This window comes from Drosophila tropicalis, unplaced genomic scaffold, assembly GCF_018151085.1.
Source record: "Drosophila tropicalis isolate 14030-0801.00 unplaced genomic scaffold, ASM1815108v1 contig_463, whole genome shotgun sequence".
NCBI lineage: Eukaryota > Metazoa > Arthropoda > Insecta > Diptera > Drosophilidae > Drosophila > Drosophila tropicalis.
The window spans coordinates 1,276,655-1,294,565 of NW_027172929.1; the positions used below are offsets into that span (position 1 = coordinate 1,276,655).

At 38.3% G+C, this 17,911-nt stretch overlaps 7 protein-coding genes across 8 annotated transcripts; 3 read left to right on the top strand and 4 right to left on the bottom strand.

The window, feature by feature from the left end:
* Positions 1-191: 191 nt before the first annotated feature.
* LOC137574873 (uncharacterized) lies at positions 192-1,465 on the top strand. The gene is made up of 2 exons (XM_068287332.1): positions 192-485; positions 551-1,465. Exons 1-2 carry the CDS (start codon positions 261-263, stop codon positions 1,322-1,324), a joined length of 999 nt encoding a protein of 332 aa, XP_068143433.1. The 5' UTR covers positions 192-260; the 3' UTR covers positions 1,325-1,465.
* Positions 1,309-6,828, top strand: Setx (Senataxin). Of its 2 annotated transcripts, none has more exons than XM_068287320.1 (6): positions 1,309-1,612; positions 1,675-4,033; positions 4,106-4,239; positions 4,306-4,404; positions 4,478-6,096; positions 6,169-6,828. In XM_068287320.1, exons 1-6 carry the CDS (start codon positions 1,456-1,458, stop codon positions 6,331-6,333), a joined length of 4,533 nt encoding a protein of 1,510 aa, XP_068143421.1. In that variant the 5' UTR covers positions 1,309-1,455; the 3' UTR covers positions 6,334-6,828. The 2 variants fall into 2 exon arrangements, with proteins under 2 accessions (XP_068143421.1, XP_068143420.1); XM_068287319.1 differs by having other exon boundaries at positions 1,672-4,033; positions 6,169-6,827.
* Cds (CDP-diacylglycerol synthase) lies at positions 6,602-10,971 on the bottom strand. Its single transcript, XM_068287328.1, has 7 exons — positions 10,675-10,971; positions 9,223-9,347; positions 8,881-8,977; positions 8,631-8,807; positions 8,070-8,558; positions 7,867-7,998; positions 6,602-7,797 (listed from the first exon to the last, which is right to left on the bottom strand). Exons 1-7 carry the CDS (start codon positions 10,807-10,809, stop codon positions 7,585-7,587), a joined length of 1,368 nt encoding a protein of 455 aa, XP_068143429.1. The 5' UTR covers positions 10,810-10,971; the 3' UTR covers positions 6,602-7,584.
* Positions 10,972-11,207: 236 nt separating this feature from the next.
* Uba2 (Ubiquitin-like activating enzyme 2) lies at positions 11,208-13,913 on the bottom strand. The gene is made up of 4 exons (XM_068287326.1): positions 13,643-13,913; positions 13,412-13,566; positions 13,017-13,304; positions 11,208-12,951 (listed from the first exon to the last, which is right to left on the bottom strand). The coding sequence occupies exons 1-4, from the start codon at positions 13,784-13,786 to the stop codon at positions 11,283-11,285; spliced, it is 2,256 nt and encodes a 751-aa protein (XP_068143427.1). The 5' UTR covers positions 13,787-13,913; the 3' UTR covers positions 11,208-11,282.
* A 112-nt stretch (positions 13,914-14,025) lies between these two features.
* ldbr (lariat debranching enzyme) lies at positions 14,026-16,166 on the top strand. The gene is made up of 2 exons (XM_068286788.1): positions 14,026-14,313; positions 14,407-16,166. Exons 1-2 carry the CDS (start codon positions 14,117-14,119, stop codon positions 15,821-15,823), a joined length of 1,614 nt encoding a protein of 537 aa, XP_068142889.1. The 5' UTR covers positions 14,026-14,116; the 3' UTR covers positions 15,824-16,166.
* Positions 16,111-17,181, bottom strand: LOC137574466 (2-aminoethanethiol dioxygenase). The gene has a single exon (XM_068286789.1). It carries the CDS (start codon positions 17,085-17,087, stop codon positions 16,287-16,289), a length of 801 nt encoding a protein of 266 aa, XP_068142890.1. The 5' UTR covers positions 17,088-17,181; the 3' UTR covers positions 16,111-16,286.
* Positions 17,182-17,335: 154 nt separating this feature from the next.
* mRpL36 (mitochondrial ribosomal protein L36) lies at positions 17,336-17,894 on the bottom strand. Its single transcript, XM_068286975.1, has 2 exons — positions 17,839-17,894; positions 17,336-17,780 (listed from the first exon to the last, which is right to left on the bottom strand). The coding sequence occupies exon 2, from the start codon at positions 17,778-17,780 to the stop codon at positions 17,391-17,393; it is 390 nt and encodes a 129-aa protein (XP_068143076.1). The 5' UTR covers positions 17,839-17,894; the 3' UTR covers positions 17,336-17,390.
* Positions 17,895-17,911: the final 17 nt, after the last annotated feature.

The window sequence follows — 17,911 nt, forward strand, 5'->3', positions numbered from 1 at the left end:
AAATCAATGGATTTTAAATATTTTTCTACCAGACATTGTTTTAAATCCGTATTTCATATTATCCTTCTATTATTTGATATATTTCACCTTTTAAATGAGGTTATTCTGAAAATGCAATATAAAACTGTTTAAATCACGGCTTTCGTGATTGTTCAATCGCTAGATGACTGACTGTTCAGCCCTGAAATTTGAGATGCAACGACCTGTTGTATTATTCCTTGACTTAGCGTTCTTTTCTTGATGGACTGAAAGAAGTTAAAATGGTTTTAAACGGAGGTGACGCGAATGGCCAGGAGCTAGCGGGCGGAGACGATTGGTACTTGGAGCATGTGACCACAAAAAACAGAGTCCTCTTGTCCTTCGGAGAGAACATAATTGGTCGTCACTCCAGTTGCAATATAGTCCTTAATGAGCTCTACGATTATCTTTCACGGCAACACATGAAAATCATAATTAGTAGTACAGGAGTGAAGCTAATATCTATGGTAAGTTGGATCACAAAAAATAAATCGTGCAGAGAATTCTATCAATGAAAACATTTGCGTAACAGAATGCCATGAATGGAGCCTTTCACAATGGTGTGCGCATCGAAGCCGAAGAGAAACCTGCATTCGAAGGAGACGTGATTAGCCTGAGTATTCAAGAACCCGAATATCCAGTGCCATCTCGGCATGGGGTATTCAAATTAAAGAAAGCTGTAATTCTCGGTGAAGAGATCGTTATAACATCCGACGATGATAATACCGAGCCATTGCCACCGGAAGGACCTGATGTAAGGGGTAACAGAGATGTAGAATTTAATTTGGCCAAGCAATTGCCAAATTATATAAAACAGGAGATCCCAGAGAAGGTGGAAAAAAAAGTACCCACGTCAAGCAGAATACATTTACCCAAGTTATCTGATGTTAAAGCGGAAGGCGTAAGCCAAGTGAGCAATAATATTGAAGACATATTCGGAAAACCGGATGAGCAAATTTTAGACACTGTACTCCAATTAAATCCATATGTCTATAACAAATTGTCTACAACAAGCAGCAAAGCAGTTACTAATAACAAACTGATGCACGATGGTGATCGTATTGTGTTAGGAGAAGAAATGCCCCCACCGGCAATAGCGCCATCTCGCTCACTTTCAAATCCACCACCTAGTTTTCCACCATCTCCTCCAGAGGACGACTATGACGAAAATATGGCTATGTCTCAAGTGGTCCTACAGGGAATGAAAGAAGAAATGGCTTTGGATGATGATTTTGAACTTGATTTTGATTTTGATGACGATGATGATTTCCTTGTTGAAAAAAAGTTAAACACGAGGAATCTTTAGCAGCATCAAATGTTTTTCCCGAATGGGATGAAGATGAGATCATTGTCATAGAAGATGATGATATAGAGTCTTATAATAAAGTTGCCGATTGGTCATCAAAATTGTTGACACAAAACAATGCCGATATAGAAATGGAATTATCACAAGCGTATCCCTTGGACAAGGAAGATGAAGGGGAGGACACAGATGACGATGATAATATTGAGTTACTACGCCCTAATCATCGAATGCGCATTGATAGTAGTAGCAGCGAAGATTCTCAGTCTGTGGATCACAGAGTGAATAAGGGTGAGTATTTTTTTTATAAAAAAACCAAACTACATAACTTACATATATACTTTCGCTAGAAGATGACACTACAAAAAAGACTACCATACCCAAAATACGGCGTTGCGCTGTTTGGTTGAAATCCATTGGCCAACATGGTGCGTTTAGTAATGAGCACGACGCTATTCTTTATACTCGTCGCCAAAAAAATCTTTCCATGGAGGAAGAGATTAATGCCTGTTTAAATCGAGAAAATGCACTGGCAGAGGAACCACTTTTATTCCAACGACGTCAACAGATAACTGAAAAGAGCGATGACGTGCTAGAAACAGAAGATAAAATAAAGGACATGATGGTGGATGTCTGTACCGAAAAGGAATCTACTTCTGATGGGAATTTCTCCAAAGACATGCCTTCAACATCGATCGAAGCCGCCGCGGTCAAGAAATTGAAGCCCATTATTAAGTCCTATAAGTCACCAACAAGTTCTGGCAAAGACTCAGTTGGATCAAAACATAAGCCGGCTCACAAACCATCTAAAGAAGCCAAAAGAAGAAAAACCGTTTCTTCACGTGAAGGCACTGAAAAACAACCTCAATCTTCTTCGGGGGATCTTTCTAAACGTCAACGTTCCAAATCCGTGTCTGCCCGTAAAGAGTTAATGCAAAACGGAGACAATCTATTCGAACAATGGAAAACGCTGGTTGAGAAAATAAAAGAACTTGACTTCAAAACTACAAGTAATCAGGCGAAAATACAGTCAAGTTTCAAAGCGAAATCGCCAGTACAGGATAAGGAGTTGAATTTAATTAAAAAGGACTCCAAACTCCCAAGCGATCCGTCTAAAATACGTCCAAGTTCCAAAGAAAAATCGCCAGTTCAGGAAAAAGAGCTAAGGAAAATCCAAAAGGACTCCAAAACCACAGGCAATCAGTCCGCAATAAGGCCACGTTCTAAAGAAAAATCGCCAGTAAAGGAAAAGGAGTTAAATAAAGTCCAAAAGGACTCCAAAACCACGGGCAATCAGTCCGCAATAAGGCCACGTTCTAAAGAGAAATCGCCAGGAAAGGAAAAGGAGTTAAATAAAGTTCAAAAGGACTCCAAAACCACGGGCAATCAGTCCGCAATAGGGCAACGTTCTAAAGAGAAATCGCCAGTAATGGAAAAGGAGTTAAATAAAGTCCAAAAGGAATCCAAAACCACGGGCAATCAGTCCACAATAAGGCCACGTTCTAAAGAGAAATCGCCAGTAAAGGAAAAGGAGTTGAATAAAGTCCAAAAGGACTCCAAAACCACGGGCAATCAGTCCGCAATGAGGCCACATTCCAAAGAGAAGTCGCCATCACAAGAGAAGGAGTCAAATGAAGTGCGAAAGAAAACCAGCTCTAGCTCAGAACAGAAAGAGACCACACCACCAAATTCGAGTGGGCCACGCAGTCTTGTGGTCATAGATGCACCATGTTTGCCCACTGGGCGCGGTAAGCTACGCGGTGTCTCTGCGCAAGGACCATCGACAAAGGATAAGATTCTTAAGCGTCAACGATCGCTGGATTGTCAGGCTGAAATGAAATCAAAATGGTACCAAAAAAGCAAGGATAAAAAAAAGGATGATGAAAAATTAAGAGAAAACCGAAAGGAAGTACTTAAGAAGTTAGCCGACGATAAGAAATCTGAGGAGGAGGCAACTTCCACTGCTCAAAAGCGGAAATTCAACAATACCAAAGTGCCCAAACTGAATCATACAAACCGAGGAGCCTTTCTAACCGAAACAAGTTCATCAACTGAAGTTACCCCGCCCGCGAAAAAACCCAAACTGCCCCCTAAGACTCCCCCTCCGCCATGCCCTCGCCGTGACAGTAATGATACGTTTTGTCAACAATTACAAGCAGCCAATGATGCCTATGTGCCTACCGCATCCACATCCGCTGCCGCAGCCAGATCTGTTCCTGCACCTACATCCAGTGTTGCATCTACATCCGCTGCGGCATCCACAACCGCTACCGCTTCCACATCTGTTGTCGCCAGACGGCCGCCCGAACGTCGTGATGCTGCCATTGCCCGAAGTCAAAAAACTTGCAATCGAGTGACCTTTGCCAGCATGGAAAGAGAATTTGAATTACGTAAACAGCTGGACAAGCAGGCTCGTAGTGAGCGGCATGTGAGATTCAATTTGGTTCCACAGATTAAGTATATCGAGGCTCTTGATAGTACCAATTCAAAAATTCATAAAGACGCGCTTAAGCAATATCCTAGTGTTTATGAGGATAGAAGACAATGGTCACTGGATTTGTACAACAAGAGAAAGAGATCCAACGACTATATAGGTTTGATTTTGAAATGGTGCAATGAATGGTTGAAGGTACGAAGTGCAGATGTAGTAGCCGAGTCGGACGTCCTAGTCCCCATACCAAATGAGTTCAAAACCTATCGACAATACAAAGAGTAAGTTCGGAACAGGAATAAAACAACAAAGAAACAATTATTGATGAATTTATTTTCTCTTTTGCCCCCAAGAACGTTTGTGCCTCTGATGAAACTGGAGCTATTAACGACCATTGAGAGAGATTACAAACAGTCTACAGTTAGTTTTGAAGTCTATCTAAAAAGTTTCACTAATGAAAATGAAAGCTATATGCTTTATACGAGAAGTAGGATCTATAAATGCGACAACGTCAATAATGCAGCAATTTTTAAACGAAATTAATATATTTCAGCCAACCACAAAATGCCATGGCACAATCTCTGTACACTGTCTAATGAAAATAAATTGCAGGAAGTATTTGCCTGCCTTAGTGGAGTCAAAAGATTATCGGGTAAGCAAATGACGATGAAGACTATTTCAACAGATTGTAACATTCAATTTTTGTTCTATTTTCTGTCAATTAGAAAATTCCACGGAACTTGTCTTTCGCATTTTAAAAAACAATATCCCTATGAAGAAATTGAGTGAAATAAAAACCCTAACCGCTCGGGCAGTGGTTGACAATTTGCGTGTGGAATTGGGAGCTCTTGAGGCAATCTCTCACTTGGGCTGTTCACCATTATTTCACCGCATACTCACACCCAGTGAGCATGTGCAAAGGGTGACAAAACCAATGTCAGCATATAAGGGATACCGTTACGATGTCAGCGAACATCAGCGTGATATAGTGATGCAGACCAGCCAGCGTGTGATAGACGATGGCAATGCAAGTATTACACTAATTCAGGGTCCACCCGGCACTGGCAAATCGATGGTTCTATCCAATCTGTGCTTGCAATGTCTTTACGGTGACACCACAAACAAACGCGATCGCAAAATACTCATTTGTGCCCATTCGAATACGGCTGTCGATAATATTGTCTCATATTTATTTAATATAAGGAAAAAAATGTCACGAGAAAAGTTTGGTATTCTTCGATTTGGTTGGTATGAAAAAATGTCCAATGACACACGAGTATTGTCAATCGAACATCAACTGGAACAGGCCAAAAAAGAGAAACTTCAGCGTTTAAATGCCGAACAGTTGGAGCAATTGAAATATCAATTGCACGAATTGAAGAAGGAAATCAAAGAAATTAGAGACCAAACGAATTTAAATGCTCGACTCAGACAGCAATTGGAGCAGAAAGAGAAACAATGCCGTCACATACAGGATCAATTGAATCCGCGTTTAACTCAACGCGAAGAATTTGACATATCCTTAATGTGTGTACGTAGAGCCAATATCGTTTGTACCACACTGTCATCTTGTGTGAAACTGTCTCGATTCATTAATTATTTTGATATATGCATTATTGATGAGGCCACCCAATGCACTGAACCCTGGACCCTGTTGCCCCTGCGTTTTGCGGTTAATCATTTGGTACTAGTCGGCGATACCCAACAATTGCCGGCAACTGTTATATCGCAGAAAGCTCAAGATTTTGGGTTGGCCAACTCGATGTTTGATCGCATCCAGCGTTGTCTCAATGATCACTTGGATAAGCCCGGTAGCTCCCACTTGGTCCATACGAAAGTCTTTAAATTGAGCATGCAATACCGTATGCATCCGGAAATATGTCGTTGGCCCAATCGTTATTTCTACGAGGATCAGCTGGTCAATTCTCCATGCGCGTTACGCCGGACTCAATCTCCGCTCATACCCTATTGTGTCATCAATTTGAGCTTTACCCAAGACACAAATTGCATGAGTAGTCGAAGTGTAAGAAATAATGAAGAAGCTCGCTTTGTGGCTAATCTTTTAATCGAAATGAATAAGCACATGTCGACCAAGAAATTTGACTATGGTCTCATATCGCCATATAGTAGTCAGTGTTATGCCTTGAGTGAACTGATACCCGGCGAAATGAAGATTATACCAACGACTGTGGATTCGTATCAGGGCATGGAACAGGATATTATAGTCATATCGAATGCCCGAACACGTGGCTGCGGCTTCTTGACAAACTATCAGCGCCTAAATGTGGCCCTAACCAGGGCAAAAAGATGCCTCATTATATGCGGCAACTTTGATGATTTGCAGGTAAACATAATTCACCGAAACTTAACTAGTTCCGAAACGATATTCATTATAAAACAATTTGTCTACTTGCAGTCGGTGGATATGTGGCGTGCCTTATTGAATGATGCTCGTGATCGAGGAATATACTTTGATCTAAAGCGTGAAGACACTGAAGATTTACGAACTTCGTTAATGCCAAAACTCCTGACCAAGCCTATTGACTTGACCAGCTACACAGATAAACAAAAAGTGCCATAAAGTATCATAGTGAGATAAATTTATCTCTAAGTGCCAAAGATAGAGTGTGTGTGTGACAGAGAGAGAGGGAAACGGTTTTTTCCTTTTCATTATTACCGATGGATTTCTTCCTTTCAACATTGCTTGGTGGGGGAAACGCCGCCTACGTCGGAGTTTGAATTAGAGAACAGTTTCATAGATTGAGTAAATCATAACTAAGCCACCGCATAGGCTGCGAGAGAGAGAGAGAGAGATTAAAATTAGAAATGAAGTCAATAAAATTACTTGATTATTCAGTTTTATATATATATGTATATATATATTTTGTATAACATCAATAGAGAGACTTGAAGAGGATTTTAGTGTTTCTTACTTTTCAAATTTTTTTCTTGTTTAGTTTACTTTTTTTTCTCGTTCAAATGGGAAATCTTTGTACACTTAACTCGTAAAACATATTTGATGACTCAATCTAACACTAAGTATGTAGTATATTTCTAATTAAAAAGGAACATATTGAAGAAAATAATGAATACAAATAAAAAAGAATTTATATATATATCATTATATATATTCATTTTTGTTTCATTTCTTGTATTGCACAAAAATAAGCGAAATAATATAATAAAAACAAAAAGTCTTTTCTTTCTTTTTCGATAAACTTAACTCATTTTTTTTACGTATTTTGTTGTTGTTGGTGTTGTTCTTATTGGGTTTGTTTGATTAGAAACTTAAAATGCTTCGGTCTTTGACTAAAATTTGTAATTAGAATTTTCAATTGTTGTATTCTAATCACTTTCGTCTACACATCATCCTTGTCTCCTACATTAATAGTAGTTAAGTTTTTATATAAATTCACTAACAACATCTCACGCACACATAGATATATATATATATATATATATTTATATATATATATTAATTATTATAATTAAATTCTTTTTAATTGATTTTTTTTTGTTTTGTTTTCTGGTTTGTTTCGTATGCTTTAGACCCTAGATATTAGATTAATGGAATCGCTCAATAAACAAATTTTGGATTGCACTTAAAATAATCATAAAAATTAATAACAAAAGTATCTAAACTAAAAGCTACGACGAAAATAAAAAAAAAAAAAACATAATATTTAACTGCCGCCTCCTCTTGGCTCGATTAAACTAAAATTTTTTGTTTTCTTTTTCTTTTTGCTGAATTAAAGCAAACAATCTTCTTTTAGTTAAATGTTTTTAAATGTGTGGGAAACTAATATTTGTTTAGTTTTCAAGTATTTATAGTTTAGGTCAGCACTTCGCTTAGAGAATCCTTAAGGGATTGATAAATTTGGTATTGCTGCTCTGGTTTTAGATTATATATCTGGGTCAAGAGCTTGGCCGGCGATGGGGTTCTTATGAAACTGGAAATGTACACGTTAACAAATGTTGCCATTAAAAACTGGCAATCGAAACGATCCATAATACCGCCATGGCCGGGAATCATATCACCAAAGTCCTGCAACAAAATCGATAATTTATTAATTTATCCATTTAAAATGATTACTAAGCATAGTTGCTTGCTTACCTTGATCTTGAAAGCTCGCTTAAAACCGGAAGCAAAGAAACCACCAAATGGTCCAATTATTGAGCTAAACAGACTCAACGAAATAGAATGCCATATAAAGGGATAAATATTCAAGGTCTTTCCCAAGCCGAACTGTTTGGAAAGAAAAAAAAGAAAAACATTAAAACAGGAATTAATAATCCATTATGATATTTTACACTTACCAATTTTAAGCTATATTCCTGTGGAGTAAATAGATAACTTGGCACACAAGACATGGTCATGCGCGCCAATTCCTCCGAGTATTGTATGGGGCAAATGAAATATTGATAGTTGCACAATACATATGAGAAGAGTATACCGAATAGCACTGTAGCAAAGCCACCACCAATGAAACCCTCCCAGGTTTTCTTGGGACTCAGCTTAATGAGCGGTGTACGACCAAAGAAGAAGCCAAATACATAGGCCATGACATCATTGCAAACAATCATCGATACCGGCACTATGAACCATATAAGGCCTTCGAATATGTTTTGTATAATCAAATACGATTGGGTAACAACAATCAGCAATGAAACATGAGTCCAGGCAAATAGACTAAACTGTTTGATATAGTATTTCTTGACCAGCGACAGGACAAACCATACAAAGCCAATTATATAAAGCGCAAACGATAGGAAGCGATGATAGGTAACTAAGAATTTTAGATACTCCTATAGAAGAAAAGAAATTTGAAATTTAGTTCAAGACCCCAATTCTAATTCACTATTGCTTTTTCTACTCACCAATCGATTGATTACTACACCAAAATAATCAACAAGATTCTCGCCATAGAAGAAATAATTTGAAGTCAATAGGAAATACCATGAGAGACTACGGAACCAAGGTAGACCGTGTATGCGATACACTTGATAACCAATTGAGATAATCTCCTGAAAGCATTTCACCTGCACAAGCAAAGTCTGAAATGGATTCAAAGCTTTATATTTAGGGGATTGTCTCTCTCAGTGATTAAGTGAACCATTAAGAACTCACCGTAACCATCAAGGCCAATGGTCCACCATAGATGATTAGGGCAAATCCACAAATCATAATCCATGTAAATATGCCACGAATGACCCAATTCTTCCATCTGCCAATATGAAAACAAATAATATGCCAAAGTGAATATATGTACATATGTACATACATACATATGAAATGAAATGAAATGTGTTATGTACAAATGTAAATAAGTAGTATCCGTATTGTGCACAGCTGTCTGCTGTGTCGGATGATGATGAAATATTTTTGGAATTTCATTTCATTTAGCGTATTTTTTTTCTATTTTTGTGTTTACACGCACACACACACACACACACACACATTAGTACATACCGATCTGGGAGATCCTTTAAAGCAGAATCCAATAACTCTGGCGTCTTATCTGTGCCTTGTGGCAAATTTTTGGCCAACTCTTCAACAAATTTCTCTTCTGGAATTTTTTCTTCTTCCGAATCGACCTAGAATCATATGGAATTAAATATATTGCATTAGACAGTGTATATATGTGTGTACATACATATTTCTATACCCTTATCAGACACTTGTATTAATGTATATGTATACATATATGATAGATATTCCTGACCAACATTAATAATTTGAAATTTTAAACAGCTTTTCTGCTTTGCTTTATTATTTAAAAATTATTTAGAATGATTTTTTTTTTCAAAAAAATTGTTTCTATTCGCAATTACGGTTTAAATTCAAAGTCCATTGGCAATGGACAACAAAATATTGCATATATGTACATATGTACATACACTTACTTTATAATCAGTCAGCTCCTAAAGATACGTAAAAGCGAATGTATAGTACAACAACAACAACAAACAAATACAATCAACCTGAACATTTTGTTTTATCCAAAAAATTCTCCTCGCCGACGAATAAATTTTTGCGCGACTTTTTATCATTTTCCTGTGTTTTTTGTTGTTGGCTGATGATTACCCTTTAGTTTTTTTTATAGAGTACATTCGAGTATATTAAAATCTTTGTCAACCACAGGTAGGGGCCCATAAAAAGTTAATAAATTTTGATGATACATGCTGAGGTCATTTATAATAAAAAATTAATCAACTTTTGTATAGAATATTTTTAGAGCTTATAGGCTGAATAACCTATAGAGTACATAGAAGTCGGTATATTGAAAATTACTAGTATTTTTTCTCTGGTGGCGTGTTTATTGCCAACATTGTGAGTCGAGTTCTGATAAGGCGATGGTACTGGGGGAAAAGAGATGGCAAGCTTATCAAAGACCATCCGGAACAGATCGAGCCAAGGAATGAATGAAGGATGAATGGCATAGGAAGGAGAGATTAATAATAATAAGGAAAAGGGGGGGAGAGGTAGATAGAAAAGCCGAATGCTTCCGTAATGTAAGTGGACTTAATTGGATTTTGTATGTTGGGCATAATGGCGCTACATTACAGCACTGTGGGTGGTTTGAGGGTGGGGGTTGGTTTGTGCATCTCTGTTGTTATTGGATTTTCTCTAGCCTCTCTTTATGCTCTCTCGCTCTTTCACCCACCTGCTTGTGCGTCAGAAAATAACAATAACACACTCACACACATACACACGCATACGAGAATTGGAATACATACAAATAATTTGTTTTTTTTTTTTTTTCTCGTTTTTCTTGGTTTCTTTTTTTTTGATTTTTTTTTTTGCGCTCCACTGAATTATGCAAATGGAATTGGAAAGGAATTTGGCCTGCTCCACATTTCAGTCATTTGCCTTTGTGTCTCTCTAATAAAAAAAAAAAAAAAAAAAAAAACGTTGACTTACATGATCAGAGGAATCAGCCGCCGATGAATTGCGTTTCTCTCCAGCTCCAGTAGAAACTCCACCTCCACCGAGCGCTGCTTCACCAGCATGGAGCGCTGCTTCATCCTCTACCCTTCTGCGTCGCACTTCGGTCATTATTTGTAACCGAATCTCGCTTTTACCGAAATCAATTCAAATTAAATATTGATTTTAATTTATATTTATCTAGTTTGTTTTGAGTTTGTTAACTCTCGGATTTCTGTTTCTGTTCTGTTCGGTTCTCCCCGAGAATTTTTCTCTATTTGCCTTTTTGATTGTTTTTGCAGTGCCCACTATTCACTTTTATCGTATGTTGCTTGTTAAGCCCCTATTTTTTGTACATACCAGCTGTGTGGCAGTGATGACAATGTTAATGTTTACAGAATAGTGGGAGAACAATATTCAAATATTTGAAAACTAATTGGATTTTTTTTTTCTTCGACTCGAATTTAACATTTTTTTCTATATCGTATACATTTAATGATTGAAAGAAATTGCTATTTCAAAGTTGTTAATACAGTTCAAAAAAATCGATTGGGTTTATTCAAATTTTATAAATCATGTTTGCATTATTTTGAGAATGTGAATGTTTAATCGATATTTATGACCTCAGAAGGAGTATCATCCAGCTTGGTCTTTTTGGGTTGGGTGTTGTCGTCATCTTCCTCATCAGATGAGTCCAAAATTTCTGTTATATCTGTGCTGGCTTTCCGCTTACAGCCTGCTGCTGGCTCCTTCGCAGAAGGACTTGACTCCGTATCATTATCGGGAGGCGTGGTGATAACCACATCATCATCGTCGTCTTCAATGACCATGCAATCGTCCTCCTCAGGATCGGGTCGTGATCGTTTTGAAGTGGAGGGTCCATCATCTGGGCTTTCATTACCATTGGCAGAGCGCTTGCGAGATGGCTTCTTCTCCACTGGCTTATCCTCGCTTTCTTTATTTTCATCCTTTGGTTGCAGTTGACTTTTATCGGCTACAACTTCGAATAGATTATCATCTCTGTCTGCATCGAAGTGATTTATGATAATGCTAAGGTTGTAATTCTGATGGAAGTCATCGCAAGCCAATATCACGCCATCGACAACACTCATTTCGCTCAAAAGTTTTCCCTCATTTTCCGTGGTCTCGCCTTCCTCCGAGGAAAGCAGAATTGAACCGGTTCGATCGACAGTAACATCCGGATCCACCATGTTTAGTGTTTTGATTAATACTTCATCACGAAGATCCTTAATGGTAACACGTTTCGTATCAACTTTAAGAATGATGGCCGGATCACTTGCACACACATAACAATTAGGATTGGGTGGCGGGAAAAAGAGATCCGGTACGAGGAACTGATTTCGGCCATTTGTGCGAAGTCGAGCATACACAGATTTGCAATCTTCCCACTTGGCTTGAAGGACATTAAATGCTCTCATCACCGACAAACCAGCAGTAATTGCGTTCGTAGTAGCTATGGCTGGGATTATATTTCCAGCCATAGATTTAATCTCAAAACGAGATTTTTTCTCTATGTCAAAGATGTGCGAACGTATATTAGCGCAGGCTGAAACAAAGTCCATTGCCGGTTGATCATCTTTATCCCAGACCAAAGTATCATCTCCTTTTAAATTGAGAAACGCCGAACTAAGGTCTTTCAGGGTATTTGCGAAAATTTGAGAGCATTCTCCTATAGACCAAATTCTATGATGTTGTTTCCCGTATTCAGATACTTCGCCCTCGACTGGCTGTAGAGACGACCATTCAATTGGAGTTGGAGCCTTACGAGATTTCCACAAATTCGACATGCGAAGCAAGTAATTGATATCCTCATTAAAAAATTTGTTAAACAATTTAGTTGGATCATATTCACAATCTTTTGCCCATTGACGGGTATTAATCCGTACAATGTTGCCATCATCCTCTTTATCTTCTTTCTTTTGCTCTTTAACGTCACCTTCATTTGCACCTTTTTCATTAGCCTTATTTTCATTAGCTTCATTTTCCTTAGCTTCATTTTCATTAGCTTCATTTTCTTTAGCTTCATTGTCATTAGCTTTGTTTACACTAACTTCATTTTGCTTAGTTTCATTTTCATTAGCTTCATTTTCCTTAGCTTCATTGTCATTAGCTTTGTTTACACTAACTTCATTTTCATTAGTTTTATTTTCATTAGCTTCATCTTCCTTAGCATCATCTTCTTTATCCTTGGCATCTGGATCGGCTGCATCCGGTGATATATCCTCATCTTCCTGCGATTCTCCAAAAAGTTGGCTTAAAAAATGAAAATAGAAGTTATTAATTGTAATTTTAAGGTTAGGTCTGATTTTTTAGCATACTTAAACAAATGCTTGGCCCATACAATACAATGTATTGGTTCCGATGGTGTATTCCTTATAGTACATCCTGGAAAACTACGTTGCTTTTCTTTTGGTGTACACTCATAGCATTGCGTTAGCCCGCGCTTAATAAACTCAACTTGACCATTATATCCAGAGGTTCCACTTTCAATTAGTGGTACATCTGCATTGAGACACATGCGATTAACATGATTGCGGGCAGCACGATTATCCAAGGCGCTCAAAACTACATTAAATTTCTTGAAGAAATTCACACCATAATCAGCGCTGAAAAGAATCAATCAATTAACCGGTTGGCTTATTTGTTTTAAACTGATCTGGTTTACCAAATAATAATAATATGTATATTAATATATATGTACATGTGTACTTACGATGTTACACTATCATGATGGGCAATTATTTTGGCATCCGGATTAAAACTTAGAGCACTTTCACGGGCTACATTTGCCTTGGATTTTCCCACATGTTCCCGATGAAATAGGAATTGTCGATTTAAATTGCTTAAGTCAATTGTATCTAGATCAATCTATGCAATAGACGAACATAGCGAATTATTAACAATTTCTTTGAAAAACAGATTCAGATGTGCATTCAATACTCACAATTTCAATATCAAGAAAACCGCTAAGGACCAGATTTTTCAGCACCTCGCAGCCGATGCCACCGGCTCCCACAACAAGAACTTTTGATGACTTAACTAGTTCTTGCAAAGACTTAGGCAATACGCCATCAATAGATGCAGCCATTTCGCAACTTATTTGCCTTTCGAAGAATTAATTAATTTCGAGTAATTAATTATTGACACAAATCAAATCCAAGAAAAATTGGCGTTAAAATTTGCAGAGATGACGCCGGATAGAGATGGTGCAAAAGGCTGTCTGTTTATCGATAAATTATTATCGTCTATGTACAGTGATAGTCATCGATAACTCACTTGCAGACGTGCACAGTGGCGCCATATATTTCAACAACAAAAAATGACGTCTCTAGCTAGCTGCGTGTTTTCCCACACTTTGTTATGCCGGGCTTCCTTTTTGTTTACAAAACAAATATTAACAAATAATTAGCGAAAAATCATGAAAATTGCCATAGAAGGATGTGCTCATGGCGAGTTGGAACGTATCTATAACACAATAGAGGGCATTGAGAATAAGCAGAAGATTAAAATTGATTTACTTCTATGCTGCGGCGACTTTCAATCCACCAGGAATCTGAAGGACTTACAAACTATGGCGGTGCCCAAGAAGTATTTGGACATTTGCACGTTTTACAAGTGAGCAATGCAACAAAACAGTTTCATAGTATATCTCACTCACTGCGCCATGTCTCTCTCTCTCTCTCTCTCTCTCGCTCTGTCTTTCTCCAGATACTACAGCGGCGAACTAGTGGCTCCTGTGCTGACCATTTTTATTGGCGGTAACCACGAAGCATCCAATTACCTGCAAGAGTTACCCTATGGTGGATGGGTAGCACCCAATATCTACTATCTTGGCTATGCTGGGGTGGTGCAAGTTAATGGCCTTCGCATAGCTGGCATCAGTGGCATTTACAAAGGTCACGACTTTCTAAGGGGTCACCATGAATTTCCACCCTATACGGAGAGCACTTGTCGGAGTGTCTATCATGTGCGACAATTAGAGGTGTTTCGACTAAAACAGTTGTCGGGAAAGGTGGATATATTCATGTCACACGATTGGCCCACAGGAATTTACGAATACGGCAACAAAGAGCATCTCTTGAAAAGAAAACCATTCTTTGCAGACGATATGGAAACTGGCAAATTAGGTAGTGTGCCGCTTGAAGAATTGCTAAAGGCAGTTAGGCCGGAATATTGGTTTGCAGCCCACTTACATTGTAAATTTGCTGCTTTGGTGCCGCATCAGCCTAAACCAACCTCCTGCTCCTCATCCAGCAGCAGCGATAGTGATGATGATGATGACGATGCCAGAGATAATCGTTCAGCTCCCAAATTGCCTGTCACTACAACAAAATTCTTAGCTTTGGACAAATGTCTGCCTCGACGTGGTTTTCTTCAAGTTCTTGACCTACCAAGCAACCCTATAAAGGGCAAACCTTATTTAGAATATGATCCAGAATGGTTGTCTATACTCCTTACCACGAATCATTTGATTTCAGTCAAGGAAAATTATTACTATTTGCCTGGTAAAAAGGCTGGAGAGCTTACAGAACGTTTTAATTTTACACCGACTCCAGAAGAATTGGCCATAATCCATGAGAAATTTGGCAGTCTGAGAATACCTGAGAATTTCCAAATTACTTCCAAGGCGTACGATCCTTTGGAGCAATCGAATTATAAACAATTGTACATAGAACAACCTACACCTCAGCTGAATCCTCAATGTAATGAATTTTGTGCTCTTTTGGGAATAGATGATCCTCTTTGCTTGGCACTTCTGGCCAACGGTAAGCAATTGCCATCGATGATGGCATTCGAAAAGGAAGAAGAAAGACTAGAGCAATCAACGAATGAAATTATAGAATTAGAAGAAACTAAAGGCGATTCAATAGTTACACCATCGAAAAGGAAATTGAATTTAAATTTGCCAGCTCCCATAGCAGGCGACAATGATGAAAAGGATACAGAGGCAGCAAATGTCGATAAGAATGTCATAGATTTGCCCGATGAACCAAATAAAGATGAAGATGTTCAGGATGTGTCTGTGGATAAGCCAAAGGTTGAGGCGACACCTGCTGTGCTTGGTAGTCCCAAACAATTTAAAAGAAGAAATCAAAGTATTTATCAAAACGAAGATAACGATTAATGTGATTAGTTAAGAATATTGCGAAAAGATGAACAATTCAATTTTATGTTTTGCAGAACATAAATTGTACACTATTAATACCTTAAACTATATATTTCAAGTCAAATTTTGATTCGTAAATTAGTTATAAGCGCACAAATCGACAAATCCACCTTGAATTTTGTGCAATATAATGAACAGTCTTTGAACATAATTAAAATTTCTTGATAATTATCTTTCTAAAGTACAAATTCTATTCATGCTGACAGAACCAGGAGCAGAAATCCTATGGAAGTAAACGATTGATCTTTATAATTGAACATTTAAATAAAAAAAAGGCAAATTTCTTTTTTTATTTAAATAACACAGAAAATGCTTGGCAATTGTCGCCTAATTTGTTTTTTGTAGCATAGAGATTAAATAAGTTAAACAATGTAAAAAAAAAAAAAGAATATCAGATTTAAATTGATTCCCATGATAAATATTACTGTATTTTGGAGGCATGTCCTTGTCCTTGTGCCGTTGTACCACCACTTCCTCCCCCTCCATCTGTTCCTCCTCCTGGACACGCTTCGGCAGCACAACGGAAACCACAGTCCAGAATCGTCTCCGGCGTATCGAGCATATCACAATAGTAACTAAGGGGCGACGGTATGCATTGCAATTGCACCTCATTGCCATCCAAGATTTTGGGGCGATAGAAACGGCATCGACGTGGCCCATATAAGGGAATATTGGCATCATAGGGTGGGCTTAGGATATCAAAAAACGCTGCCACTCCATTGCCACCTGGGGTGACGGATTGTGTGATCTGATGATAGTTTCGCTTGCGCGGAGTAAGCAAAATTGTGGGTGATTCCACTGTGGCTAGGCATGTTGGCTCAGCTAATACCCTGACCATAGAAGGATGCTTCTCGTAGGTTAAAGGCTCATGAGGTTCCAATTGCTGGGAATAGCTTTGAATATGCAATTGACCCCAAATAACACGAAGAAGGCCATACATCATGGGATGGTCATGCAGGGGAATGGAACTGCTATCACGCACAATGAATAGGCTCATCGAAAACCGTTCATCCTCAAAGATATGCATATATGTGCAAGGAGCACGTCCAACATTGCCAATAGCGGCATTGCGAAACAGTTCCTCCTTGAGATCCAAATCGCGGTATGTTAGTTCATCTGTCAGAAGCTTCAATTGCTGGAGATTTGCCTGAAAGCTGTTGTGATTGGCCCGGTCGAATGTCTTAAAGGCCTGACGCAGCACATTAATAAAGTGTGCGGTCATTTTTTTATCAGCCGAGGCCCCAACAGACAGTCTTGCTGCTCGACCGAGAAAATCGAAATCCACAGATAAACAAAATACACTAAAGTCGAAGCCAGCCGACAATAGCGATGGGCAATCACAAAATTAAAGTCACAGTTAGTGACAGATAATAGTGACAACCTTAGAAGTCACGGTTGCAAACCGCTTGTCTAATCGTTATCAAGTGTTGGTAAAGATGGGAGCGAATTTATGTCAATAATTGAATGCGGTTTATCTTCTTTCTAAATTTTATTAAATTTTAACAAAATGCCAAGCCTTTTTTATTCAGAACCCCCTTTCTTTCGACTGTGTGGCATGAGTCAATATCCATGATTTATAATCGCGCTTTTTCATAGACATTTGCTTGTGGCGCGGATGCGTTGGGCAGATGACATAACCCCGCTCCTGTCGCACAACTATGTAGCAATCTTTGCAACGTCTCTTGAGACGTCCTTTCACCTTAAAGCCGGCTATTTGCTGTAAAAGGCTGTTGAAAGGTAACAATAATCCTCCAGGTCCTCCTGTTGTGGAAGGAACCAGTTGGTTGCTTTTATTGTTGCAATTGATGTGGTTGGAAATTACTGCCGGTCGGGTTAACATGTGGAAGCGACAAGTGGAATTTACACTCTGCCACAGGCGGCAGCTCTGCTGCAGCAATTTGCTGGAGAATGACATCTAAAATATTGAAGTTTTCATTTAAATTAGGCAAAAACAAAAATAAAATGACAGATACCTCGCCGTTCAGCTGTTATAAGTAAATAGAGATGTGCACATGAGCAACAGTGTTGGGTAACAGAAAAAGTAAA